The sequence below is a fragment of the Megalops cyprinoides genome, chromosome 11, assembly GCF_013368585.1.
Source record: "Megalops cyprinoides isolate fMegCyp1 chromosome 11, fMegCyp1.pri, whole genome shotgun sequence".
Taxonomy (NCBI): domain Eukaryota; kingdom Metazoa; phylum Chordata; class Actinopteri; order Elopiformes; family Megalopidae; genus Megalops; species Megalops cyprinoides.
In genome coordinates this window covers 37590915-37618132 of record NC_050593.1, presented here as the reverse complement: position 1 = coordinate 37618132, position 27218 = coordinate 37590915, and the positions used below count along the sequence as shown (strand labels likewise).

General features: G+C 49.6%; 3 protein-coding genes across 4 annotated transcripts; 2 read left to right on the top strand and 1 right to left on the bottom strand.

Moving 5' to 3' along the window:
* Nucleotides 1-1422: 1422 nt before the first annotated feature.
* LOC118785788 (1-phosphatidylinositol 4,5-bisphosphate phosphodiesterase delta-4-like) lies at nucleotides 1423-10213 on the top strand. The gene is made up of 15 exons (XM_036540723.1): nucleotides 1423-1447; nucleotides 1734-1892; nucleotides 2277-2505; nucleotides 2869-2998; nucleotides 3444-3675; nucleotides 3800-4001; nucleotides 4528-4672; nucleotides 4915-5067; nucleotides 5709-5876; nucleotides 8459-8615; nucleotides 8796-8912; nucleotides 8986-9164; nucleotides 9531-9663; nucleotides 9749-9898; nucleotides 10122-10213. Exons 1-15 carry the CDS (start codon nucleotides 1423-1425, stop codon nucleotides 10211-10213), a joined length of 2271 nt encoding a protein of 756 aa, XP_036396616.1.
* Nucleotides 10214-13603: 3390 nt separating this feature from the next.
* znf142 (zinc finger protein 142) lies at nucleotides 13604-20516 on the bottom strand. Its single transcript, XM_036540026.1, has 8 exons — nucleotides 20415-20516; nucleotides 19713-20243; nucleotides 19359-19586; nucleotides 18173-18997; nucleotides 17873-18050; nucleotides 14708-17759; nucleotides 14178-14283; nucleotides 13604-14094 (listed from the first exon to the last, which is right to left on the bottom strand). Exons 1-8 carry the CDS (start codon nucleotides 20491-20493, stop codon nucleotides 13604-13606), a joined length of 5490 nt encoding a protein of 1829 aa, XP_036395919.1. The 5' UTR covers nucleotides 20494-20516.
* Nucleotides 20517-20557: 41 nt separating this feature from the next.
* On the top strand, nucleotides 20558-25150 carry LOC118785789 (mitochondrial chaperone BCS1). 2 transcript variants are annotated; one of them, XM_036540725.1, is made up of 8 exons: nucleotides 20558-20595; nucleotides 22142-22305; nucleotides 22426-22565; nucleotides 22846-23040; nucleotides 23138-23201; nucleotides 23982-24154; nucleotides 24331-24448; nucleotides 24850-25150. In XM_036540725.1, exons 1-8 carry the CDS (start codon nucleotides 20593-20595, stop codon nucleotides 25100-25102), a joined length of 1110 nt encoding a protein of 369 aa, XP_036396618.1. In that variant the 5' UTR covers nucleotides 20558-20592; the 3' UTR covers nucleotides 25103-25150. The 2 variants fall into 2 exon arrangements, with proteins under 2 accessions (XP_036396618.1, XP_036396617.1); XM_036540724.1 differs by lacking the exon at nucleotides 20558-20595 and having other exon boundaries at nucleotides 21603-22305.
* Nucleotides 25151-27218: the final 2068 nt, after the last annotated feature.

Sequence of the window (27218 nt, the reverse complement as noted above, 5' to 3'; positions counted from 1 at the left end):
AGGAGTAAACCACTCCTGGTGGTGCAGCTCTATGTAAATAAACCACGACAGTGTGGTGTGATGCGGCCCCGCGGTGAAGCCAATAGAACTGCACTGCCAGGAGTGGTTTATTCCTTACTTAGAAAGTGTCTGGTTATAGTTCCATGGTGTGAATAGTTTCAAAGAACGTTAGCTGACGTAGTTCCTCAGAGATTATTGGCTAATGTTAGCTTTCTGAGCTAGTCTGCTTGCTCAGTTGCCAACTGAGGAGCTAATTGATATACTTTATTATTTTAGTTAAAGTAGTCACTGTTGATGTTAGAGAGAGGAGAGAGGAGAAGAGGAGCACAGAGCTGGAGGAAGAATAAAACACAGGAGGCAGCAGAGACCAGCCTCTGTGGCCCACTCATCTGCAGGCCACTCTGTGGGAGTGGAGGTCACGACCTTCCCCTCAGCTCAGATTCAATGAGCTCCGGATTAGCGCAGAACTGCCTCAGACAAAGAAGCTGCTGACAGCGGGAGAAAAAGTGCAGTCTGTGTCCTCATGGTGTCCGGGTTTAGGAGACCCTGGTGACTGCAGTCCAGTGAGCCTGAACTAATCAACAAAGCAAAGGCCTGAAAACATGCCCAAGCCTCTGGCTGTCACTCATCTGACCCTAAGCCAGTTACAGGAACAAAATAAGCGGCTGATTTATGGGCAAACTCCATTGCCTTCAGACAGACAGCATGGTGCCTTACACTCACAGGAAGACGGAATAGTTCAGCTTAAATATAGTGTCGCCCAAAGATAAATAGTTACTGTTGCTGTGGTCATTGTGTTTCTCCTGTTTACTGTAGGCAGCCTCCTCTCTCCTGTCTTTGATGGTTGCAGTTCCTGTGAAGGTGAAATTCTGCAGCTGAAAGCAGTGTGTGTTTGCTACACAGGCGCTGGTCCGATCGCCGGTTTCCGCAAGCAAGCACTTTCAGAAGCAGAAACTTATACGATTTTACATGAGTTCCATGAAAGGTTGGACAGATCAGTGTGTACAGTAGGGAGAGAATGGGCAAAGTCTGAATTTATTTCAGTGAGCGAAGTTAATATAATATGTCATGCTCTTACTCAGATAAATCGCAAAAAAGCTTCTCATTATTAGGCACTGATGAAAAGCTCTATCTCTAAAATTCACAGTAGTCAGCTCAAAGCTCAACCATCGAGAAATGCTTGTTAAACAGAAGCTACAGACTAAATGTAAAGACGAGTGCTGCGCAATGTCCCGCTGTCTCAGCTGAATGCAGTTTCTGTCTCACCTCGCACATTAAACCTTTCACTTCCTAACAATTTTCTGTCTCCTTTGCAAGCAGGCATACTTTGCTCAAGGAATTACTTAAAACAATGTTTTCTTAACTTTTTTCATTCATATTTCTTTTTTGTCAGTAGATGTCAGAAGTGTGACAAGGAAACAAATGGCTTCAACCCGAAGCAGGCTGTGTAAGTCATTCTGGTTTACATTATTAAAATGAAATTGTGACCCAATTTTTTAAGCACTTAACATGATGAACAAACGGAGATGGCCTACTTTCTATGCATACTTCACTTTTAATCCACCAGCTATTGTCTTTCCTAAGAAATGAATTACCTGAATTAGAGTGAATTAAAATGACTTACAGCAGTGGTTTTCCATATTGAAAGCATTTACAATATTCTGAAGTTTAGGTCAAGGTCAGAACAGGTGTCCAAACAGCACAAACCTGCGTTTTCACCACCCCCAACCCAGGTATCCAGGGGGATGACCACCTGCAGTCCATGTTCATAGGGACAGTGATGAGGAAGGTCAAGTCTCGCACCTGGAAGAAGCAGCGCTACTTCAAGCTTCAGGATGACTGCATGACCATCTGGTACAAGTCCAAGAAGGCTGGGAAGGCCCACTCCACATGTGAGTATTGGGGGGCTACTCCACATGTGAGTATTGGGGGGTTACTCCACATGTGAGAATGAGGGGGTTACTCCACATGTGAGTGGGGGGAGGGTCTACTTCACCTGTAAGTATGGGAAAGTCCACTGTGCTTGTACAGCAGTGCCTTCTGAAAGGCCTAGTGTCTAAATCACTGATCTCTCTATTCAACATTAACAAGAAAGAGGTGGGTGACCTCAGCTCCCTAACAATATCATCAATGAGATTGAAAGCGCCTTTAATAATTTGTAATGATTTTGAGCTGTAGAGCAGACTCATGCTTTATATCCTGGCCCCGTGTTTGGAGGTTGATTGTTGCAGTTATAGAGTGAGATATACAGGGCGTAACTCCTCGTTCCTCCGCAGTCTCGGTGAGTGACGTGGAGGCGGTGCGAGAGGGCCATCAGTCCGAGGTGCTGCTCAGCATCGCCGATGAGTTCCCTCCCGACCGCTGCTTCACCCTGGTGTTCCGCGGCCGCCGTGGCAACCTGGACCTGGTAGCGGAGTCTGCGGAGGAGGCTCAGTCCTGGATCAAAGGCATGCGCAAGCTGATCGAGAACCTGGAGAACATGGGGGAGAGCGAGAGGCTGGACCAGTATCCTTCACACTCGCAGGGACGTCTGTCACATCAGTATGAGTCAAAAAGTGTAACCTATATCAGCATCCGGCTGTAACCTGTAATCTATACTCCTCTATCACAGCATTTCTTTACCTCGCTGGTAAAATGTAAAAGCATCTTTCTTCCTCTTGATAAAATAAAAAATAAGTCACTGAAAATAAATATTGTCAGTGACTAGCTTACATGAAAGGCTGATTAACAAGGAATGAGCAACCGCAAGATTATCTTTGCTAGTGTGGCTTGCTGTGTCGCACTGCGGCCTCACACGCAGAATCCGATCACGCTGCGCAAATTCTGCGCCATTCCCCGTGTGTTTTCCTGAAGTCACCCTGCCTGCAGGTGGATCTGTGATTGGTTTAAAAAGGCCGATAAAAACAGGGACGGCCGCATGAACTTCAAGGAGGTTCGAGACCTGCTGAAAATGATGAATGTGGACATGAACGAGCACCACGCCCTCCGCCTCTTTACGGTGGGATTATGGGATAGCAATGATTGCATTACACTGTGTATAACACCATACTATCCTGCATAGCACCATACTATCCTGCATATTACACCATTCTATCCTGTGTATTACATTAAACTCTCCTGCCTATTACATTTTCAGTATGATGTATATGTGTTGCACAAGAGGCATTCAACAATTAACCAAAGATGAACAGGTTATTAAAATTTCAGTGCCTCGGTGCATTTTAAGTAACCAACAGTCTATACTGATGTATTATGCATGATTGCTTCAATAGCAGCATCAATTAAATAGCAATAGGAAAACACTCTGCATACCTCCTAGGTAAGGCATGTCAAACACACACAAACTCACACACAGACAGATGAATTTTTAAGAGATTATCGCTGATTTTTGGTAAAAAAAAAAAACACTGGAACTGAAGCTGCATTTCCTCCCTGGCTCTCAGATGGCAGATAAGTCGCAGTCGGGCACGCTGGAGGATGATGAGTTCGTGCTCTTCTACAAGATGCTGACGCAGCGGGAGGATGTGCTCAGGGTGTTCCAGGACTACTCCGCCGACGGCCAGAAGCTGACGCACCGTGACCTGGAGGAGTTCCTGCGAGAGGAGCAGCTGGCGGGGGACAGGAGCGAGCAGCGCGCACTGGAGCTCATCGAGCGCTACGAGCCATCGGGCGCAGGTGCGCTGCACACCTGCGCTGGAGGCAGCGCTCAGACGCAGACTCAGCTGCTGCGGAGTGCAAAGCAGCCAACGCAGCAGCATGTCTGACAGATACACTGGTGTCTTTCTCATCTGCTTTGCAGCCAAGATGCTCCATGCCATGTCCATAGACGGCTTCCTGATGTACCTGGGCTCACCTGAGGGCTCCATCTTCAACCCCTACCAGCAGGACATCTACCAGGACATGAGCCAGCCCCTGTGCCACTACTTCATCTCCTCCTCCCACAACACCTACCTGCTGGAGGACCAGCTGCGTGGCCAGAGCAGCGTGGAGGGATACATCCGGTACAGTGCCGCTCTCACAGCTCCTACAGAGCTTATCAAGTTATGTTACAGCACAAAGCATGAGGATTGATTGTATTGTACAATCATAATATCTGTACGCTTCACTACATGTGTGAAGATGTATATTGAAAATGTTAATATCATTTATTGAAATATAATTTATATATATATTTATATATATATGTAGAGAGAGAGAAAAAAACAGCTATGTTTTAGACAAAAAGTGAGTTGGACTTGAAGTGTAAATACTAATGCCTATTAAAAGGCTTTATGTGCATGTTACATGTTAAGATTCTGTCCCATCCTCATACTCCTTTTAGATAGCTGGGCCATTCATAATTCATGAAATCTAAGTCCTGAGAGTTTCCACTTTGAACAGGACTCACATGCTTCGTTACGTAATGAGCCCTTTGCCATTGACATGAGTCCTTAGATTCACAGAAGCACTTAATTCCCTGCGGTCACGTGAGCGATCTCATTGCAAAGCGTAAGTCCTCAGCAGCGGGGTGTCCTCTGTGTCCCGCAGCGCGCTGAAGAGGGGGTGTCGCTGCGTGGAGGTGGACTGCTGGGACGGCCCAAACGGGGAGCCCATCGTGTACCATGGCCACACCTTCACCTCCAAGATCCTCTTCAGAGACGTCATCACTGCGGTGGGAAACTATGCCTTCAAGGTGGGGACCAGCAGAGACACAGCTGGCCAGCATTAGAGTTTCACATTTCTCAAGAGATCCACAATGTATCTGAAAATATTACGTCATTGCAGACTGCGTGTCGCAGTCTGCAATGCGATAGGGTCCCTGCGACCCCGTGCTCCTGTCTGCCTGAGCGGAACCCACTGGTGTATGGCAGGTGTAGCCTTTCCCCAGCGATAATGCTTCCCTTTAATTATTCAGCACCTCCCTCCCCCTCCCAGGTATCACAGTACCCAGTCATCCTGTCCATTGAAAACCACTGCAGTGTTGAGCAACAGCGAGCCATGGCCCAACACCTCAACCAAATTCTGGGAGATAAGCTGCTGAAAACCACGCTGGATGGCAAAGTTCCCAACGGGCTGCCCTCTCCCGAGGTGAGGCCATCTTTCTGCTCCACTTCTCCTCTCAGGGACGCTGGCCACATGGCAGAGCTCCCTCTGCCCCCACCCTCTCGGGAGAGTTCGACCCTCTCCTCTGAGAACGGAGTGACCCTGCACACCACCCTCAGTCTCTCTCGCCTGTTTGGCCCGATGGCTATATGATCTGTGTATGCAGCACGGATGTTCTGAATTATTGAAACACTCAGTCAGGTCTTTCTGAACCTGTTCATCATCAGAGTTTCAGAGGTGATGACTGACATTTTTTTAATTTCTCATTTTGTACTATTATGATTATGTTCACATTTATGAAAAATGGGGTGCATGCTGTAGGTTTTTGCAGAAACAATTCAAAAACTTTGATTTATGGTCAGCTATTTCATGCACCTCATAATGCTAGAGTGCTGACACTGTTTTAACAGCAAACACAGGTTTAACAACATGGTAATTTAATAGTAACCAACCATGTAAAGAGCCACTAAAATCAACAAGATTGCTCATATGTAGCTTTAGCAGTATAACTCAGCACTTCAGTTTGTTTTGTGGTAGTTTATACTGAGTAAGAGTACTGACGGTATTAAGAGCTCTTCTTTGCTGAATGGCTGGTGATGATCTGTGTTCTCCGTGTGCTGTGGAAGGAGCTGAGAGGGAAGGTTCTGTTGAAGGGGAAGAAGATCGGCAGCCTGGAGGCCAGTCTGAACGGCGTGGCGGAGGAGCCGCTGATGGGCGAGGTCAGCGACTCGGACGAGGCGGCCGACATCGACGAGGAGAACCTGCGGAGCGACAGTCTGCACCGCAGGGCCAAGGTGAGGGGCAAAACCTCCCCCACAGGGACAAAACCTCCCCCACAGGGGAAAAACCTCCCCCAGCCAGCACCGCAGGGGGAAGGTGAGGGGCCTAAATTCTCTCAGCCTGCTCCAAAGTCCAGCTGTGTGATGTCTGTGTCATTAAACGCTGAGAGCTCATGCATATTTATTTCACGCCTAACAATACAGCTCCTATCTACCCAAATCTTCTGGTGTGCTTACATTGTTACTCGCCTTTTCCATGGAAATTTCCACCCAGCTTAAGATTTTCCATGCTAAACCGCAATTATTTTCCTGCACGATCTACAAATTTAATTAGAATGTGTGGTAATAATGCTGAATGTGGACCTTAATTTCCAGACGTTTTGTTCTATACTGCACACTGTTCTGTGGCTACTCGGAGGCTGCCTCTCTCAGGGGTCTCAGTTTAGTTGCAGGCAGAGCTGCTGGTGCAGGGAGAGAAGCCTCTCATTGAGGCCTCTGCCGTTTCACCCATTGCGGGAGAACCGCAGAAACTCTCATGTCTGTCATGACAGTTCAATGTGCGCAGGGCTGGGGGGGGGGGTCCTGAGAATGCGATCCCCTCAAGCACAGTGTGAGCTGGGGGTGAGGGCAGGCGAACGTCTCTGTGCCGATTTTCCGCTCTCTCTGTGCCAGTGCGGGGGGGGGGGGGGGGGGGGAGGGGGGCTCCCTCGTCAGAGACACTTAATCCTGTGAACTCTGGTAACTGCAGTCAGGGATCACCTCTGTGGGGTATACATTGCATCCTCTCCTTTTATGGACTCACTTTTCCATCTGAGAATAAATGCCCATTTTATGAACTGCCATTAAAAGCTGAATTGACATGCAGGTGCTGTGCCTTTCCACAGAGCACTCCTTTGGCAGGAAGTATATACCGCAATGTGTCACAACTGTCCATCAGCTAAAGCTGACACTTAGAAATCTGAAATCAAGATAACAAAGTTTATATATTGTTAACATGTGGTGTTGTGTGATCTGAGGGAGTCCTGACACTGTTTTATCAGTACAACCATCTGAGGGAAGGGAATGATCCAGAATGCAGCTAAATGATACCTCAGCCCAGGTGTAACTGACTCTGAAGGTGGCTGTCTGCCCACAGACAGTGGCTCGGAGTCCCTGTCTGTGTACAGTGGCTGCGGATTAACTTTCGCGCAGAGGCAGGTGTCTGCTGGGTGCTCAGGGAACATTGCTAATTAGTTTGGATGTCTCCAGCCTCACTGCCACTGGAGCCGCCGAGCCTTGGTGAGATCAGCATCATGATAAGCTATCGTTTACTCCATCAGGTGCTACAACAGACGGTTTTCACTGATCCCAGTGCTTGTCATAATAATGTCCACCTTCTTCCTATAATAGCCACTCTTGACTTGTGTCAGTCCTTCCACGTGATGTCCTGCTTGTGTCATTTTTTGTCTTCCGGTCTGTCTGTGTGGGTGTATCATTTGTTTTTTTTTTTTCTTGCGTGCATGTGCTTTTGTTTTTGTTTTCAGCCATCGCCCCACCTCCTGTCCCGCCTATCTGCCCTGCTGCCACACCCACCACCTGAGGCCCATCCTGCACACCTGGTCCCTGTTGTTTCATCATCAGTCTGTGTATTTATACCCCTCTATATGCTCTGTTTCTTTGCCAGTTCGTCACAGTGTGTCTGTCTGTTTCGGTCCCGCCTGTTTGTTGTTTGCTTGCTCTGGGGTTTTTTTTTGACTCTCTGCCTGTCTCGTCGGATTTTGTCCCTTGCCGTGTTTTGGATTTTCTGCTCATGGATTCTCTGGTTTTGACTCGGACTGTTCTGTACTACGCTTTTGGATATCCTTCAATAAACGCCTGGTTTGTCATCCCGGTCTGCGCCTGGGTCCTTCTACCTGAAAGCCTGACACTTAGTGTGCTAGTGTACCTATGTACACCGATAAAGGATGAGGATTTTACATCAGTTCCTGGTAATGGCTCAAATGTTGATGAAGTAATTCAGATGGCATTTCAATGCTAAATCAGTAATTACTGTTATGAATGCTGCCATCTGCTGCAAATATGTTAGTTTATAACCCTCTAAACTTCCTGGACGACCCCCAAATTTATGTTATGCCCCAGCTATGGGCCCAACATAAGAAGCCATCACAAAAATGGCAAATGAGTCATGTGGCCAGTAGACAACAAACAGGGAAATTTCTTCAACAGACTGATAAATAAGGGTACAAACATACAGGCTTCCCTGAGTTGGAAGCCCAAGACGTGAGAGCTAGGCTAGGCTGGTCTAAATGTCGTGTGAACTCTTCCCTTTCTCCCGTTCATAAAACAGTGTCTTCCGGACCACTTCCTAGCCTACGCTTTCTATCTCCACTATGCTAGACAGAAGCCAAAACACAAAAAATGAAGGCCATGAACTGGGGAGAAAAAACGACAGCCATCTCTGTGTCTCTCTCTGTGCAGGCAGGACTTGCTTCTCTTTAAACAGGATGGCACAGGTGTGACCAATTGGCTCATCAGCGTTGCTCAGCAACACAATGACTCCACCTGCGCACAGGCCATCTCAAAAGCTAAACGATACACCTTCTTTTACTCGCCTGCAGAAATCGAAGCAGCGCTTGTCGAAGGAGCTCTCAGACTGCGTGGTGTACTGTAAGAGCGTCCGCTTCAGCAGCTTCAAGCACTCGCGCATCCACTCCAAGTTCTACGAGATCTCCTCCTTCACAGAGTCCAAAGCGCGGAAGCACATGAGGGAGGCAGGTGCGTGCGGGCAAAAACAGCACCAACAATATGGCCTCTGTCTCAACACCGCTGCAAAGAAGCAGCAGGGTTTCAAAACCCTGAGGAAAAGAAGAGTAAAAGTAAGCGTTAGTGGTGCACAAAGTTGCTGTCCCTCTCACTCTAGCCATGTTGGTGTCTGTTTGTGTATTTGACCACTAGGGGCAGAGTTTGTGCAACACAATGCCAGGCAGCTCACCCGAGTGTACCCCAGCGGCCTGAGAACAGACTCTTCCAACTTCAATCCGCAGGACATGTGGAACGCGGGATGCCAAATAGGTGAGGGGTGTTTGCGTTTGCAGAGGGCAGGAGCTCACGGTGTGTCACACTGACTCCTCTCTCTGGGTTCCAGTTGCTCTGAACTTCCAGACAGCAGGCATGGAGATGGACCTGAACGATGGGATGTTCAGTCAGAATGGGCGCTGTGGCTACGTCCTAAAACCTGAATTCATGAGGAGCCCTGAGAGGAGATTTGACCCAGAGAGCCCTCAGAACTGCGATGGGTACCACCCAGTCAGCCTGGCCATCCAGGTACTCAGCATATACAGCAGAGTTCTAGAACACTCTGGACATGTAGCCGAGTCCCAGAACACTCTGAATGTCATGAGATGCATTTCCATTGACCTATCTTTGCGGTACATAGCCTCTTCAACAATGGTTTCTGTTTCAGATGTATGGTGTTTTGTTTTGTAAATAAATGGACAAGGTGGCTTACAAAATGTGCATTTTTTCATGCCAGCTTGTGTTAGATCATGCTTGATAATCCTGTTTTTTAGAAGACAAAAATTTTACATGGAAGGCTGGTGATTACATGCAGCTGCTGTGTCTGTCACTGGTTGTGTAGGTTATAAGGACAAGCCTGTGCTACCTGTGCTACATGTGTGCATGCGTGTGCAGGTTATCAGCGGGCAACAGCTTCCGAAAGTGAATATCAAGGAAGGCTCAATCGTGGACCCCTTGGTGAGGGTGGAGATCCACGGAGTGCCAGCGGACCAGGCCAAGCAGGAGACCAGATACATCGACAACAACGGTGAGGACCGACATTCCCGGAGCCAGTGACCCGACCATCAGCGAGGGTGTAATATAAAAACCGCTTCCCGATGTCTCCTGTACAGGGTTTAACCCCGTGTGGTACGACAATCTGCAGTTCAACATCCATGTTCCTGAGCTGGCACTGGTACGCTTTGTCGTTGAGGATTACGACAAGACATCCAAGAACGACTTTGTTGGCCAGTACACCTTGCCATTCTCATGTATCCAGCAAGGTGAGACTCCTGTGTTTTTGAGCAAATCACATTCTTTGCAGGATTAGGTCTGATGCAAAAACTTAAAAAACTTGAAAATTTGTCTATGATGCAAGCCATTTTATCACAAGTATTAAGTAAAAAACATCTTGTAAGACTAGATTGAAAAGATTACGTTACACAGAGAAATTGTAACTCTTTGGCCAGAGAGCTTCTTACAGATGAAGTGTTCTTTCCTCTCCAGGATATCGTCACATCCACCTGCTGTCTAAGGACGGCACCAGCATCCCTCCTGCCTCTCTGTTTGTGCACATTAGGATCAGTGAGCTGGCGTAAGGCGGCCGGCGGCGTCCTCATGGAGCGAATACCCGCTCGTCTCCTCCAGACTCAGCGCTGACGCTAACGCTACAGCATCACACACTGCACTGTCACACACTGCACCGTTACACACACTGCACCGTCACACACTGCACCGTTACACACTGCACTGTCACACACTGCACCGTTACACACTGCATCATCACACACTGCACCGTTACACACTGCACAGTCACACACACTGCACCGTCACACACACTGCACTGTTACACACACTGCACCGTCACACACACTGCACCGTTACACACACTGCGACCGTTACACGCTGCACCATCACACACTGCACCGTCACACACTGCACCGTCACACACTGCACCATCACACACACTGCACCGTCACACACTGCTGCATCACACACATTGCACCTCACACACACCGCTGTGTCACACACTCTGTATCACAGTCTGTGTGCCCTGCATGAAGCTTTGTGCTAGCAAGGGCTGGAGTCTGTTTATTTAAGCAGAACCATGTTAAGTCTTAGCTCTTATTCAAATACAAAAGTGAAAAAAGGAGTATGCTAAACAGCATAGCTAGTCTGACTTTTCTAACGTACAGGAAACTCTTTAGCTGTGAGTTTTGCGAGGAAAAAAATGTCCCAAAGACTTCCTGTGAGGACAAAACGGGCTGAAAATCAACCAGCATGTGGTGTCCACTTCACTGACTGGTGAAGTCATATTTCAACTTCCAAAGGAGAAAAAAGTTGCTGCCATTTTTCTGAAACATTCAAAATCAGCATCAGCTAGGAAGCAAGTGAGGAAGTCCGTACTCTCCGTTGGTGAAAAGTGATGTACACCCATGCCCCAGCAAAACTCAAACACTGGATTAACTATGCAAAGGACACTTCCTCTACATACCCTGCTATTTAATATGGTGAAAATCTCAGCTTTCTTCTAAGTGTCTTTTAAATACTGTAAAATGTTAGTGCGCCAAAGACATCATTGTAGATGTCAACATGCTTGGAGAGGTAATAGCTGCTTGTGTGCTTTAAATTTTTCCTTTCATTTAGTAGCTAAAAACATGCAGTACTTACTGTGAGAATTCAGGGGTCTGGTGTGTTGCCACAAAAACCTTTATGGACTGCTTTGCCTATAATACTACAGAGCAGCACTATCTGCAAACATTTCACATCAGACATTCAGAAAGACAACACTGCTGCAATTTTAGTGTAGAGTTAGACATGCATGAAGAATATTATTTATTGTGCCACTACTGGCTAAGATAAGGACATGAGGTGACAGTGAATATAACATGATACATAGTCATACTTACAGCATAAGCCAAAAAAACAGACACCAAACATTTAGGATTGATATTACTGAAGTACACCCGGGTCACACGTTCAGCAGCTCCTGAGGCTGGTCCCGCACCAGTTGGGTTCAAATCAGAAACAAAACCTCCATCACAGCGCCCCTCCCGGAGACTCTCAGAGGGGTAGAACTGGTATTCAACCTGTTACCAACAGTCACTTAATTCCCATTGAAAATTTTTTTAATCGTCATCTTATAACTCAGAGTGACCATCAATGCCCCAAGTATTAAATCAATATTGAATTTCATGAACCTCATGTAAAACATTCTTAACTGTGTCATCTGATTATCATTATTTTATATAAAATGTGTAGACAACTTTGTTGGTTTTCTTAGGATTATATTTTTATACTTTTATTTGCTCCTATAGAATATTATGTATAACTTACTGTATTTTATTACATCCTATAACCCTTTTTTGTAATATTCGTTTAGATGGACTATCTTGGGTTTGGTTCGTCTGTACGTATGTAATTATCTATAATTTATTTATGTGATGCACATCAAAAAATAAATGTGATTTTCAAAATAATTTATTTTTCTCACATCAGAATAAACTCCAGGTGTAGTCAGTGTGGCCCAACATGCTAAAAATTAGCTTTAGGAATTTTATCTGCTGTTCCTCAAAGGATCTCAAGCCAACTGGTAATCAGAAAATATAGAAAGGTTAAGGAAGATTTCTCATGAATGAAGTTTTTATTGTTACAATGTATGTGTTTCAGGCATGTTTCCTCAATAATATTTTATATATTCTTTAATAAATTACGCACATTTTGTCCATTATTGCACAACTCCATTAAAAGTGCACTACGCTAAAATGACACATCCTTTTTTTCAAAGTAAGATGATTTTGCTGAGAATTTCCAAACAGTTGAACATTTCTTACACCATACATAAGCATTAGGAAAGACATGTTTATTTTGAGTTTCATGGAACATTCTAAATATTTCCCAACACTTGAAACAGCTTTTATGAAAGAGCTTAGGAGATGAAAGCTTGGCGAGTCTCGCTGTTGAGTGGGCTGCAGTTCTGCATGTGAAAGGATGCGGCCCTGCTTGCATCAGCAGCTGTGCATGCGGCTCCTCCACCGCAGCGTCTGCACTGGTGCAGCACTGCAGCCAAACAAATGCAATCTCCCACACAACTGCATGCAGCCAACGGCTATTTTTCACAATATAAGTCACACAGCGCCCAGTGAAGTGAGAGCCAACTGCAGTTCTGCTGCAGTGATGCTGTGTGAGCCGCTGACAGACTGCAGGGTGCCCGAGAGTGGTGAGAGAGGCAGCCCCCAGCTGAGGCCTGTGTGTTCTGCTGTGAGGGGCTCCTGGCTGCTGCTGGGAGATAAGACCCGGCCTGAGCTCAGCCTGCACTCGAGACCAGCACCTCACTGCCTGAGCCAATCCGGCAGCCGGAGCCACTCAGTCTGTGATTCCGCACATTACGGCCAAACCCGTCACACGTTACAGCTACCATTAAACATGAAGCCTCATAAAGGCCTGATAAAATAAGCCTAACAACCACTAAATGTTTACGTGGGGAACAGCAGCATTAACAGAGCAGAGCATAGTGAGCATTACAGAGCATGTTCCACACACCTGAAGCGGCGTCAGAACTTTGAAACTCTTTTTTATCTGGAGAAATGAGCAAAAGCCTGCCTGATGATTCCAGTCAACTCTGTTAACTTGAGGTATGTGATCTTTGCCTGCAAGTAACTGCATCTTCAACAGAGGAGACGCTTAGGGGTCCTTTTGTCAGATGGTGTTAGATGCCATTGGTGCTTTCCCTGTGGAGTGGGCGGGGTCTGCTCTCACTGCTCACACCGCTGCAACCAGGCCGTCCTCTAACAAGAGGCATGTGGTATTTACGTATTTACAACTATTTACAAAACTTATTGCATCATGTTCAACCACCATGAAATCACCTTGTTATCTGCTAAGACGGTGCCACATAAAACCTGTCTGAAACCTGATAAAATATTCCATGTGTCCATGACTTACACCCCTGTTAATGACAGAGCAGGGAAATTTCACTACGCATCTGCCTAAGCAGTCTCTCCTGCCTCCTGCTGGATCTCCTGCACCTCCTGCTCCCCCCCCGGCTGTGCCTCCCCCGCCCCCCCCAGGCGGGCCTCCTGCAGGGACACTGTGTGGGGGCCGGGGTCCCGGCCGACGCCCTGCTCGGCGGGCTGCTCGGGGTGGTGGCGCTGCAGGTGCTTGATCACCTGGAACCTCTGCTTGGCGCGGTAGGAGCAGAGCAGGCAGTGGAAGGGCTGCTGCTGGGTGTGGGTGAGGAAGTGGTGCCGGAGGCCCGCGGGCCAGCGGAAGGCCCGGCCGCACAGGCGGCACACGAACGGCCGCTCCTCGCTGTGCTTGCGCTGGTGCGTCTTCAGCAGGAAGCGCGTTTTGAAGGCCTTCCCGCACTTCTCGCAGATGAAGGAGCGCGCGTCCCGGTGCCGCGTCTCGCGGTGAACGCGCAGGGCGTCGGCGCGGTTGGTGCGGTACTCACACTCCTCGCACGCGTACGGCTTCGCTCCTGCAGAGAGAGACACGCCCACACGGTGAGGTGCACGTGAGGCTGAGAGGAACCCCACGCTGACAGGGCCGAGCTGCTCGTACCTGTGTGCTTGGTCATGTGGTACTTCAGCTGGTTCACCCACTTGCACTTGTAGCCGCACTCAGGGCAGAGATACTTGCGCTCCTCCTGATGAATCCGCATGTGATACTGAAGAATGGCATAATTCATAATTCAGCATGATTCACAAAGAATTCACTTGCCAAAAGGCTGACTCTAGGGAACAATTTTACAGCAACTTAATATATTGTGTATATTGCATTATATTATTGCCATTTAGACAGAGTGACAATTTTATCCACTTATACAGCTGGATATTTACTGCAGCAGATATGGGTTATGGGCTTTGCACAAGGGCACAGCAACAGTGCCCCAGTGGGGAATTGAACCAGCAATCTTTTAGCTACGAGCCCTGCTCCTTACCACTGCTCCACACTGCTGCCCACATGTATGCATATAAGTATACAGAATTAAATATCCTGACAAGGAAAAGCGGTTTTACCCACTTTTCCTGCATACATGACCCTGACCTGTTCTTCCTACACTGTTAGCCAAAAAGCGGGAGCTGCCTGACCTTGAGGCGGGAGGGGTCGGCACAGGTGTAGCTGCACCTGTCACAGCGGTACGGCTTCTCGCCGGTGTGGATGCGGATGTGCCAGGTGATCTTCTGCCGGTTGCGCGTGGAGTACTGGCAGTCAGTGCACCTGTAGAGACGGGCGCCGCCGTGGGAACGGACGTGCTGCTCGAACACCAGCTGGAAGCGGCAGGAGAAGCCGCACGCGGCACACTTCAGCGGCCGCTCCTCGCTGCCGCCCTCCTCGTGCTCCTCCAGGAGGTGCTGGGCCAGAGCCTGCCTCTCGCGGGCGGCGAAGGGGCACACCGGGCACTTATGGGCGAGGTGGGAGCGGCGGTGCTCCTCCAGGCTCTCCCGGCTCTGGAACGCGGCGTGGCAGGTGGGGCAGTCCAGCTGAGGGTGCTGCAGCTGCTGGTGGGCCCTGAGGGAGGCCCGGCTGCGGCAGGAGAAGGGGCAGCTGGGGCAGGGCAGGCAGGGGGGGTCCTGGTGCTTCCGAAGGCAGTGCTGCTTCAGGGCGGTGTCCGAGCTGAAGCGGGCGCTGCACAGCGAGCAGGCGTGGCTGAGCGCCCCCGTGTGGCAGCTGAGGGTGTGGCGGCTGACGTCGTTGCGGCTGTAGCCGCTGTAGTCGCAGAGCGAGCAGAAGTGGGAGGGCCGGCGGTCGTGCACGCGCTGGCGGTGTAGCCGCAGCTTGGAGGTGGTGCCGAAGGTCTGAGCGCACAGCTCGCAGCAGTGCCGGCCCACGCCCGTGTGCAGAGACTCGTGTGCCTCCAGCCGATAGCGCCGCTTGGTGCTGAAGCCGCAGAAGCGGCAGGAGTGCGGCTTCGCCCCCTCGTGCTTCAGGGCGACGTGATGCGCCAGGCAGCGCGCCTGCTTGCAGGTGAACGGACAGAGCTCGCACCGAAGGCGCGTCTTCGCCCCCTGGGGCGCAGACACAGGCCTCTTCTTGCCGTGAACCGCCACGTGGTGCTGCAGAGCGTCCTGCGATTTGGCCACGAAGGCGCAGAACTGGCACTGCACCTCCCCCAGCCGCAGACAGCCCCGCTTCTGATGGCTCAGCAGCGCCCTCTTCTGGTGGCAAACAAACGGACAGCTGTGGCAGGAAAAACGGCCCACAGGCTTTTTTGGCTCTACTGTTTCATTTGCATCATCCTCACTTTCATCCTCATCCCCAAAGTCTTCATCACTTTCATCCTCCTCCTCTGGTTCTGCAGTCCTCGTGTGCTGCTGTGACCTCTGGCCGGCCTGTCTTCGGGAGGTCAGCCTTGTGCACGCTGAGCAGTGCCGTTCTATAGTAGTGAGCCTGCAGGATGAAAAGGAGCACTTACTGCATCTGAATTTGCCATCCTGTGTTACGTAGCTGTGTGTGTCTCCCGCTGTGGAGGTCTCTGCTGCACGACCTGGCTCGCTAGTTTGTACTGAATTAGTTTGGCTGTTCTTCACTGCTGTTGCATTTTCTTTGACCGTCTGATGTTCCGGAACACTTGACTCACGTTGTTTCTCCGCGGTGATGGTGCGGCCCAGGGGCGAACAGCTTGGCATCTTCTCAGCTGCCGGCTCACCGGTACTGTTAGATTTAGAGATGGACTCTGATTGGTTATTTTCAGTGACGGCTTCTCCTTGATTCGCTGGCGTATCCGTGGCTGAGCTGACGGCAGGGAGGGAGGGGAACCTCCTGCTCTTCCTCAGGAGGACGGGGCATTTCCTGCGCTGGTGGGTGTCCAGGCCTCGCTGCTGTTTGAACTCGGCACCGCAGTCCTGGCACCGGAGTGGTACCCGCCTGGCCCTGCAGGATGACTTGCAGTGCTGGCTCAGAGACGCCTGCTTCCGCGTCACATAGGAGCAGCGGTCACAGCGGTACAGGCACGCTTTCGTCTGAACAACCAGCACCTGCACCCGCCCCTCCAGGACCAGAGCCTCGGCCTGCTCCCTGTCCTGCTTCTTCAGGGCCTTCAGGAGAGACTCCGGCCGAGAGGCTTCCTCGGTCTCGTTTCCCTCCTCTCTGGCCGTCCCGTCGGTCCCCTGTGCCTCTGCCTGTAGCCTGCTTTTGCTGGCCGTTTCCTTCGTCACACCCTCTTCATCGCTCAGTTCTGCGCAGTCTCCTGCCGACGCACCATCCTCCCCTGCATCGCTCACGCGTTGAGAGAGCTGTCCTGGCCTCACTCTTTCACCAGGAAGTAATCTGGAGCCAACACTCGGTCTCCCTGAAGTTGTCTGTCCCTCATTTTCTGGCTCATTTTGCATGCAGACTGAACCAGCGCATAATATATTTGTCATGGGGGTCAAAACCAAAGTACAACATTCCTCTGGCACAGAGGTTTTGTGATTTGTTGGAACCTCAGTAAGCGACGCCTCCTGGCTCACAAGGTCAGAACCACACTGTTTTTCCACACTCTCCTCAGACACCTCCTGGCTCACAAGGTCAGAACCACACTGTTTTTCCACACTCTCCACAGACGCCTCCTCTGTGGCTGCTTCAGCGGGCGTTACCTGGCTGCCTGGATCTCGGCTTGCAGAGGCAGAGCTGAGACCACAGCCAGCGCCCTTGGCGCTCTGTGAGGTTTCGGCGGGGTGGTGGGACACCCCCTCAGGGGTGCGGGCTCTTTCTGGGGGAGGCGCCTGGCAGAAGCTCTGTGTCATCATCACAGCGCTGTTCTCCCGCTCTTTCTGTGCGTAGTTGTGCAGCCACTCTTTGTCCCCGGGAACGTAGCCGTGCACCTTCCTCTTGTGCAGGAAGAGGCTGGTGCTGCTGAAGGAGCTGTAGGAGCAGAGGGCACAGCAGAACTGTCGGTGCCGCGTGTGCTTGCAGTTCTCGTGGTTGTGCAGGGCCTGCCGGTACTGCGTGTGGTAGGTGCAGTACTTGCACTGGAAGACGGGCAGCTGATGGCCGCCTCCCTCAGAGTGCTTCAGCTGCATGTGTTTGCGCAGCTCGTACTTGCGCTTGCAGGAGAAGGCGCACACCTCGCACATCAGCGACTTCTCCTGGTGCCGCAGCTTGTGACTGCTCAGCTGGTCAGCTCGGTGGCAGCGGTACGAGCACTGCGTACACTGGTACCTGAGGGAAAGAGTCACGCTGCGTTATCTAAACCCACAGACACACATCCCTCCAAATCACATCGACACACACCAGCTCCTACACCCCCGCACGGAAAAGAGGAGGAAGCCTACCTGAGGTCACCTGCATGTTTGCGCATGTGCACGTTCAGGTAGTGCTTCCACTTGGTGACATATCCGCATTCGGAGCACATGTGGTTCTTGTCGTCAGAGTGTGTCAGCATGTGTTTGGAGAGGTAGGTCTCATCCCTGCACCTGAAGCTGCACAGCTTACACTTATGGGGCTTCTCACCTGGGAAATCATCAATACAAAAAACACGTCAGACACGTTCTGAGGGAAATCAGGCTTTCTGTAATGAAAGGCCTTTTTATTACTCATTCAGAGGAGAATTTCTCCTGAGCGTTTTCACAGACCCGTGTGCAGCAGCATGTGGCGGCCGAGGACGCGCTTGTGCGCGGTGACGAAGCTGCACTGGGGGCAGCGGTGGATCTTCTCGTTGGCGTGCAGGCGGCCGACGTGCTCCTCAAACTCCACGGGGTTGAAGGAGGTGAACGGGCAGAAGCCGCAGCGCAGCTCCTCGGAGCCGGGGTGACCCTGCCGCTTGTGCCTCTGAAAGCTGCTCTTGTTGGAGCTGGAGAAGTCGCACTGCGAGCAGTGGAAGGCCAGGTGTGTGCGGTAGTGCACCTCCATCGCCTCCTGGCTGCCAAAGTATACGCTGCAGGCGTGGTGTCGGCACTCCACAGCCTTCACCCCGTGGGCGTCCATTGCGTGTCTCTGGAGCTCCTTCTTGTTGGTGCTCTGAAACGGGCAGCCCTCCTGGAAGCATCCCAAGGGCTGGCCGGCCGGGGAGGTGTGGTGGGACTTCATATGGGCCTTGAGGGCCTGGCTGAGCCGGAAGCTCTTCCCGCAGGTGGGACAGGGGTAGACGTCGGAGTAGAAGTTGTCCTGCACCTGCTCGCCGTGGATGCTGGCCAGGTGTCGGCGCAGGGAGTTGCGCTCCACGGCGCAGTAGCTGCACAGATGACACTGGTGCAGCTTGCTGCCTGCTTCGCGCAGCATGTGGATGCGCAGCTTGCTCTTGCTGGTGAAGTAGTGCTGGCAGCGGGGGCACTGCAGACCGGGGTCGGGGAAGTGCAGGTGCAGGTGCTCCAGCAGGTGGGTGCGCTTCTTAAAGCAGCGCCGGCACTCGGGGCAGATGTGTGTGCGGTACAGGTGCTCCGTGCCCTCTGCCACGTGACCTGCAGCAAAAACAGGCTTATATTACACACAATGCTTCCATGGAACTGTGTTTTGGATTCTGTGACCTAGTGACTGTATGATATACGGTAGTGTCTGTATGTGATTCCCTGTAGTTTTCTAGGCTGTCTAGTCCGGTTAGCACAAGGTAACTTTTGGTAGGGCTTGAACAGAGTGATGCTCACACTCACTGCTCTGGGAGTGTTAGCCTGGCCTGTCACTGTTACTCATTCAGCTGGAACAGATACACTTCTGCTCTCTTATGCTGGAAGTCGCTCTGGATAAGAGTGCCTGCTAAATGAATGTAATGTAATGGTAATACTGGGGTGATGCAGGAGAAACACGGAATTGATGAGGAAATACATTTGGAGAGATGGTCCTTTAGATCTGTACTGGCTGCTGCCTCCTCCCTCTGCTTCTCCTTTCTGGCTTTCTTGCTGCTGTGCTGCTCCTCCTCGTCCTGAGACTCTGAGGGGGTCGTTTGAGGGGTGTGGGTTTGGCGTCTTCTGCGCGTCCCTGCTACAGACCGCCTGCTGTGTTCTGCTCCTCTGGACCGCGCCTCCGTCTCCCCTGTACCATCAGCTTCCCTCCCTGAACCAGAGGAGCAGTCAGAACAATCACCAAACATCAGCTGTACTATAAACCACACTGCAGATTACAGACTAAATGCAGACACATTCCGCAGGTACAGGAAAGGAAGTGGGCGGGCTATCTTACTCTCCTCTCCAGCGCCGGGGTGGGCGTGGCTGCGACAGTGGGCACTGAATTGCTTGGCGTTGGCTGTGACGTAGTGGCAGTGGGCACAGTGGAAGGGGAGGTGGTTGCGACGGTGCCTCTCCATCTCCTCCTCTGAGCGGAAGGCCAGGCAGCAGGAGCGGAAGGCGCAGGGGACGAGCTGCAGGTGGTGCTCCCTACGCAGGTGTTTCTGGTATACCTGCAGGTCCTCGCTCCTGAACTGGCAACCCGGCTCAGAACACAGGACCGGCCGTTTGGGCTCCACTGGATGGGTTCGGAAGTGTCTCTTCAAGGTGCTTGGTAGCTGGAAGACCTCATCGCATCGGGGACATTTATAAACGTCAGAGTCGCCCTTTTCTCTGTGGCCCTCTGATGCCAAAACACGGGGGATGCAGGAGGCAGAGGGTGACACACGGCAAGTATGGGAGGAAAAGATGTTGCTGTCTGGAAAATTCTGCCCGCACTTCCCACAGTGGTACAATCCTTCAGTCTCCACTGACTCATTCGCTGTTTCTGTTGAGGATAAATTATGCATCACTTATCATGACGTGAAACATCCTAAATTTCACTGCTAAAATGCAGTTTTCAATCATTAGTTGTAACATTCAGATTTACATTCACTATCTTATAACGGGATTTTTAACTCAAGTATCACAGACAATGGTAGTATAATTTTGTTATTACCGATTGTGTCACTGCTCACAATTTTCTCCAATATTTCAGTGGAGATGCTGTAATCCGCTGACACCGAGTCGCTGTCCATCGCTGTGTGGATGTCGCCGTTCGCCGCCAAAATCGATAACTGCTACTCCTCCTGGAGCTATTACCTGCTTCTTAATAACTGCTTCACAAAGTCACTAAAATGGTAAGGAAAACATTTACATTCACAAGACAAACAACTGCATTTTACTGCTAGAACTAAACAGCAATCAAGACGGCACATAGTAACGACACTAGGAATGCTAACAAGCTAAATGTGTTTAATATCTTGGCTATCTAACATCATCATCATGTTTAAGTCATTATGATCATATTATGATCATGCGGTTAGGCCTCAAAGTCTGCAACACACTAACACTGCACTTCAAACCCAAAACAAACCGAGACCTCCTGCGTGAGCTTTCCAAACGTTTTGTTTCTGAAAAACAGCGCATTTTAGCTGCTTCACTAGGACAGCGATTACAGTGAAATAGTTTCCCCTGTGGGTTATTTTCTTTAAAACTTCACGTAGAACTTAGTCATAGACAGGTAAAACTCCAGTGCAGATATAGCAACGTCAGATAACAGGTTTAAATTATTGTCACTCAAATCATCTCACCGCTTCATATAAGCCGCCATTTCTGTTTATTTTGGTTGGGGAAGAAACAGCGTGATCTTCCTCAAAGCGTCTCTGCAAAAATGTCTTGCTAGCTACATAAAGTGAAACATGTTAATATGTTACAATTACTGAGATGTTTGTATTTTGGCTGTATGATTAATGTAATACCGTCGTATTAAATGCTTTTTTGTTAATTTCATTTAAAGGCAGGAACTATATAAACCACTACTGTTAAGCTCATTTCCCTCGACGGACACATTTATTCGAAGGACAGCGGAAGGCACTAGAGGTCGCCATGTGATCTCGGCTGGAATATCATTTGGTGCAAGTGACCCAGTCTGCTTCTGACATGGGATGCTTTGGTTGGATGTCTGATTAAACAACGTTGGTTAACTATGTTGCTACTTTTCAACGGTATAAATTCTAATCGTAGCCAAGCGTGTTACATAGACATGTAGACATGACTTGACATCAATGTAGCTAGCCAGCTAGGTGTACATTTCACCAAAGTGGTATAGCTAATAGGTGAGCTACATGTTTATGGTTGTCATCAAGTCATGTCGTGTATACATTTTTATTTAAGTAACTAGCTGGCGAGTATCGCGTATGCCAATTCTAGAAAACTGGGTTGCTAGCAGGCTTCAATGATAACTTCATTGAAGGATACCTCTAGCCTGTCATTGGGAATATCTTAGGTACATACTCTAAATTGGTCGATTGTAAAACACTGCTGTTGATTTGGCTGCTTCGTTTTTGCTTGCTGTGGTACAAGGTTGTCGTTTAAGTCTGTGTGCTTTTTGCCCGAGACAACCGATCAAAGATTTTCCCACTCCTCGGTCCTGTCCCCAATCGTTTAGTGTCAATTTGTGATTTTGATCCATGAGTAGTTGGGAATAGCTAAAGCTTCTAACAGCGTTTTGGAATTGTCAAGATAGCCATGCCCCTTTCAGATTTCCTGGGGGCTCTGAAGGACAACCCCTATTTTGGGGCAGGCTTTGGGCTGGTTGGTGTGGGTACGGCGCTTGCTTTAGCCAGGAAGGGGGCTCAGGTTGGCATGATTTTCTTCCGCCGGCATTACATGATCACGCTGGAGGTTCCCAGCCGGGATAAGAGCTATCACTGGCTGCTCAGCTGGATCACCAAACATGCGCGGCACACGCAGCACCTGAGCGTGGAGACGTCCTACCTGCAGCACGAGAGCGGCCGTGTCCACACGCAGTTCGACTTTCACCCCAGTCCCGGAAACCACATCATCTGGTGAGAGCGAACTACCCGCCTCAACTACAGAAAAAAAATCATTCACTTATTTTAGATAATTGGCATAAATTTCCCACACCGACTTGTGCTTAGAGAATGTGTCGACCCTTTTTAATGCAGGTACAAACGCAAGTGGATTCGAGTGGAGAGAACGAGGGAGAAGCAGATGGTTGACCTCCACACGGGGACGCCCTGGGAGTCAGTGACGTTCACGGCTCTGGGGAGGAACCGTGAAGTCTTCTTCAGCATCCTGCAGGAAGGTAGAGCCAGTGAAACTCTCACTGCCCTGTACACTGTAATACTGCAACGTAGGCTGTGTACGTACGTAGGCCGCTTCACGCATTATAAGTTTAGTGTTGTGAAGATGCTTTTGTCCACACAGTTAATTCTAAATTCATCTGTTGTAACTGACATTTCCATGGATTCTGTTTCTAATTGAAATTGTTTTCTGTTTGTGGTGAGTGACCTTTATCAGCCTATTTCTTGAGTTGTGAGCATAAGGTCCGGGGCCCCTTTGCCCCGTGTCTGTGTGTGTGGCAGCGAGGGAGCTGGCCCTGAAGCAGGAGGAGGGCAGGACGGTGATGTACACAGCCATGGGTGCAGAATGGAGGCCTTTTGGGTTCCCACGGCGACGGCGACCCCTGAGTTCAGTGGTGCTGGATGTTGGTGTGGCTGAGAGGATAGTGGACGATGTGAAGGAATTTATTGACCACCCGAAGTGGTACACAGACAGAGGTACAGAGCCTGTGGTAATGGCCCGAGCACTGTAAGTACTGAAAGCCCCTGTTCCTTCACCACTGTGCCTGATGGTGTTACACCTTTTATCATGCAGGGATTCCCTACAGAAGAGGCTACCTGCTCTATGGACCTCCAGGCTGTGGAAAGAGCAGCTTCATGTGAGTGACTGAAGTCTGCAGGCCTCTTCCCTGAGTTCTTACAGCTTCATTCCAAGATGAACTGGAAAACAGTGGCACCAGTGATCCAATAACCGAAGACTCGATTCCATTAATATGGGTCACAGAGTGGGAGGAGGATTTATGTGATTGCATTTTTGTATAGTACCTGTCTGTTCACCGTAATACTTTGACCTCTAACAACGGTAGGTTGAAGTAGGTTGTGTACTCAGCATAAGTATTCCCAGTGAGCCTGATACTTGCATTTTAATCAAAACCAGTTTCTCAGAGGTGTTTTCTGTGCTGATTATACTGTGTAATCAGTATAATCAGTCCAGACAACATCTAAATAAGCATGATGTTTTCCAGCAGTAAAACTGTTAAACGAGATGTGTGTTTTCCCCTGATGTGTGTGTCTGTGCTTGTCCATGTACGTCCGTGTGTGTGTGTCTGTGCGTGTGCATGTACGTGCATGTATGTGTGTCTGTGCGTGTGTCCATGTGTGTGTGTGTGCGCACGTGTATGCGTGTGTGCGTGTGTGTGTGCGTGCGCATGTGTGTATGTATGTATGTATGTGTGCGTGCGCGCGCGCGTGTGTGGGTGTGTATGTATGTATGTGCGCGCATGTGTGTGTGTGTGTGTGTGTGTGTGTATGTATGCATGTGTGTGTGCGCGCGCGCGCGTGTGTGTGTGTGTTTGTGTGTGTGTTTGTGTGTGTGTGTGTGTGTGTGTGTGCGCGTGCGCGCGCGTGTGTGGGTGTGTGTGTGTGTGTGTGTGTTGCAGAACAGCGCTGGCCGGGGAGCTGGGTTACAGTATCTGCCTGATGAGCCTGAGCGACCGTAGCCTGTCAGACGACCGGCTGAACCACCTGCTGAGCGTGGCCCCACAGCAGAGCATCGTGCTGCTGGAGGACGTGGATGCAGCCTTCGTCAGCCGGGAGCTGCTGCCCACCGAGAGTACGACACCCGGGGGGAGGGGGGTGTTCCACTGGGATGGGGTGATGGGACAGAGTACGGTAGCTGCTTCTGGAGGAATAAATGTCGCTGTAAAACTGATACCTCTCTCTTTGTAAGCCATGTTAGTGTAACACTGCAGCGCAGCCGCTTTGAGCGCTGTGTGTCTCTGCTCTCAGACCCGTTGGCCTATCAGGGCATGGGGAGGCTGACCTTCAGCGGACTGCTCAATGCCCTGGATGGAGTCGCTTCCTCAGAAGCCAGAATCGTCTTCATGACAACCAACTTCATAGACAGGTGCGTCCGCAGAAGAACACCGCTCAGAGAACACCGCTCAGAGAACACCGCACTCTGTAACCGCTGTTCCCGAGGGCGGCCTGTAGCTGACAGGATACCGCTAAACATGCAGGTCCATAAACATGCAGAAACTATAATGCTGTAAATCACTGTGTAAGTGAATGCAATGCTGTAATCCACACTGCCAGTGGTAATAACAGTCAGATCTGATATTTAGGCATTTGCTTCCATTCTGCATGTCTGTTAACATGTGAAAACTGCTCTCTGCTTCCCATGTGGGTTACACTGTGATCAGTGCCTCGCAGGGGTAGCTGGTGCAGGGTGTTTTTTGGGAGGGGGCTGCAGTGTACCCAGCCATTAGGACTCGCGTCCGAACCTTGATGTTCTGCTTGTCCTGGCAGGCTGGACCCGGCGCTGATCCGGCCGGGCCGGGTGGATGTGAAGCAGTACGTGGGGCACTGCACCCCCTGGCAGCTGGCGCAGATGTTCCAGCGGTTCTACCCCAGCGCGGCAGCGGGGGAGGCGGCGCGGTTTGCACAGAGCGCTCTCGCTGTGCACTCAGAGCTCAGCGCCGCTCAGGTGCAGGGACACTTCATGCTGCATAAAGAGGACCCCGCAGGAGCCACGGAGAATGTGGCGAACATGCAGGAGTAAGCGGCGTGCGTGACTCCAGCGTGCGTGACTCCCGCGTGCATGACTCCCGCGTGCGTGACTCCAGCGTGCGTGACTCCCGCGTGCGTGACTCTGTGACTCCGGCATGCGTGACTCCAGCGTGCGTGACTCCCACGTGCGTGACTCTGTGACTCCGGCATGCGTGACTCCCGCGTGCGTGACTCTGTGACTCTGGCCCTATCCCTGTGGACAGCGCAGCGCTGACTCTGGGAGCCCTGGCCATGGGTCACTGCTGGGCTGTGGAAAGCGCACAGGTCTGGACCTCAGTGGCCATTCAGCAGTGTTATTCCCAACCAGCACAGATGTGCATAAGTGAAGTGGGAAAACTGTTGGAAAATTCCAGTTTGTTCATGTTGACCAATAAAAGAGACGTGTTGAGTCCATCTTGCATCACTCTAGCATTTGCATGTTGTTCAGAGAAATACCACCTGCAACTGAAGCCTCAAACGCAGGAAGCGGGAGCTGTGTGTGTAAGTCCTGAGGGAATGCAGGATGAGCAATGTTCAGAGGCTGTGCATCCAGAAACGATGCAGAGGTCCACGTGAGATTATGACTCTAAGGATGTGTTGCAGTAAGAACACTTCTGATAAGAAAGGGAAAGAAGACTGCAGGGCTTGCAGTTCCCTTATGTGTCAGACTACAAAAATACAACACATCTATGACTTGCTCAGCAGAGTATATGGCATGGTGTGTGATCAGTATAAATTTTTGCTGAGAAGTGAAACGTTCTGTTATGTGCCAAAAGTACATGATTTATTGAGTGTATTTAATGCTTGAAAGCAGACAGAACATGGTGCTGAATCACTGCATGCTGTGGTCTTTTTATCTGCTCGCTTCCCTGAGAAATAGGTCACTATATGAGTGAATGATCCCTCAGTGATTCAGTTGACTTGTTTCATAGGATTCAGTCTAGAGAGCAGGATCATGAGCAGTGGCTCACTGTCTGTCGGATCAATTCTTCTGAGACACAATTTGCCAACTTTCTGTGCAGCAGTGACACCTAGAGTATGATTGTTGTAGCACTCCTAGTATTCAGCCTGGAAAGGTGCTTTCCCACTGCATCCATACAATTTCAGTCTCTAAATGCTGAATATTAAATCTGTCCTGACTATCAAACACTTGCATCTTACACATGATTTAACAGCACAGTCTGCATGCTGAGATTACAGGCCTTTCGCTTCCTGGCCAGTTTGCAGCTGGCGTAGGTGTGGCCTCGGTGTGTGGCAGACTGAGGACAGGAGGATCACTGCTGCACCTCTGAAACTAGCCATAGAGATGATGGTGCAGAACCTCTACACTGGTGAACAAGTGTCCTTTTGCTACTGTAATAGGTTATTCAACAAAAATGTCATTTATCAACATAGATTTAACCAGGCTTTACATTTTAGATTTACTTGTCTCAACGTAAATGTGTAGAGTTTCCTAGATTTTATCTTCTGGACGAGACAAAATAAAAACGCACACAACATTATGCTCTGTAAACACTTTATTACTTACTATTCAGTAAATTTACTTTCGTAGAAGCAGCAATATATTAATGTCTGTTTTTATTCCAGTGACTATGAAAAAATAACTAACCATATTTTGTTTTTGAAATACTCAAAATACTCAAAGTACCCACTTCATAGATACATATTTTGCAACTTTTAAACTACAAAAGTAGTTAATATAACTGCACATGTTAAGTTCCTAAGACTGTGACTTCAGGGGTCCTAGACGGTGATGTTTCTTTAAGGCGCAAATGCATTAAAGCTAAAGTCAGTCAAAAGTGTCAAAGTGTTTCTCAAAATCTACCATAGAAACTGTGGCAAATCTGAAATACAAATACTGCAGTGCAGAAAAAGTGCATAAAAGACCCCAAATTAATTTCCATTTAAACGATCTGACATTATTATATAAATGCATTCTTATCTGAACATACCCTACAATCACCTACAATTGTCTGAGTAAGTTTAACGCAAAAAGAAAGTGAACACAGGTGGTATTAATAGTATCTCTAAAATCTAGTCCTGTAGACTTATATGAATGAGTTAGACAATGAGGTGCAGCTTTATGTGATGAATAGTAGAGGACAGTGGAGCAGTGGTCTCCTCTCCTC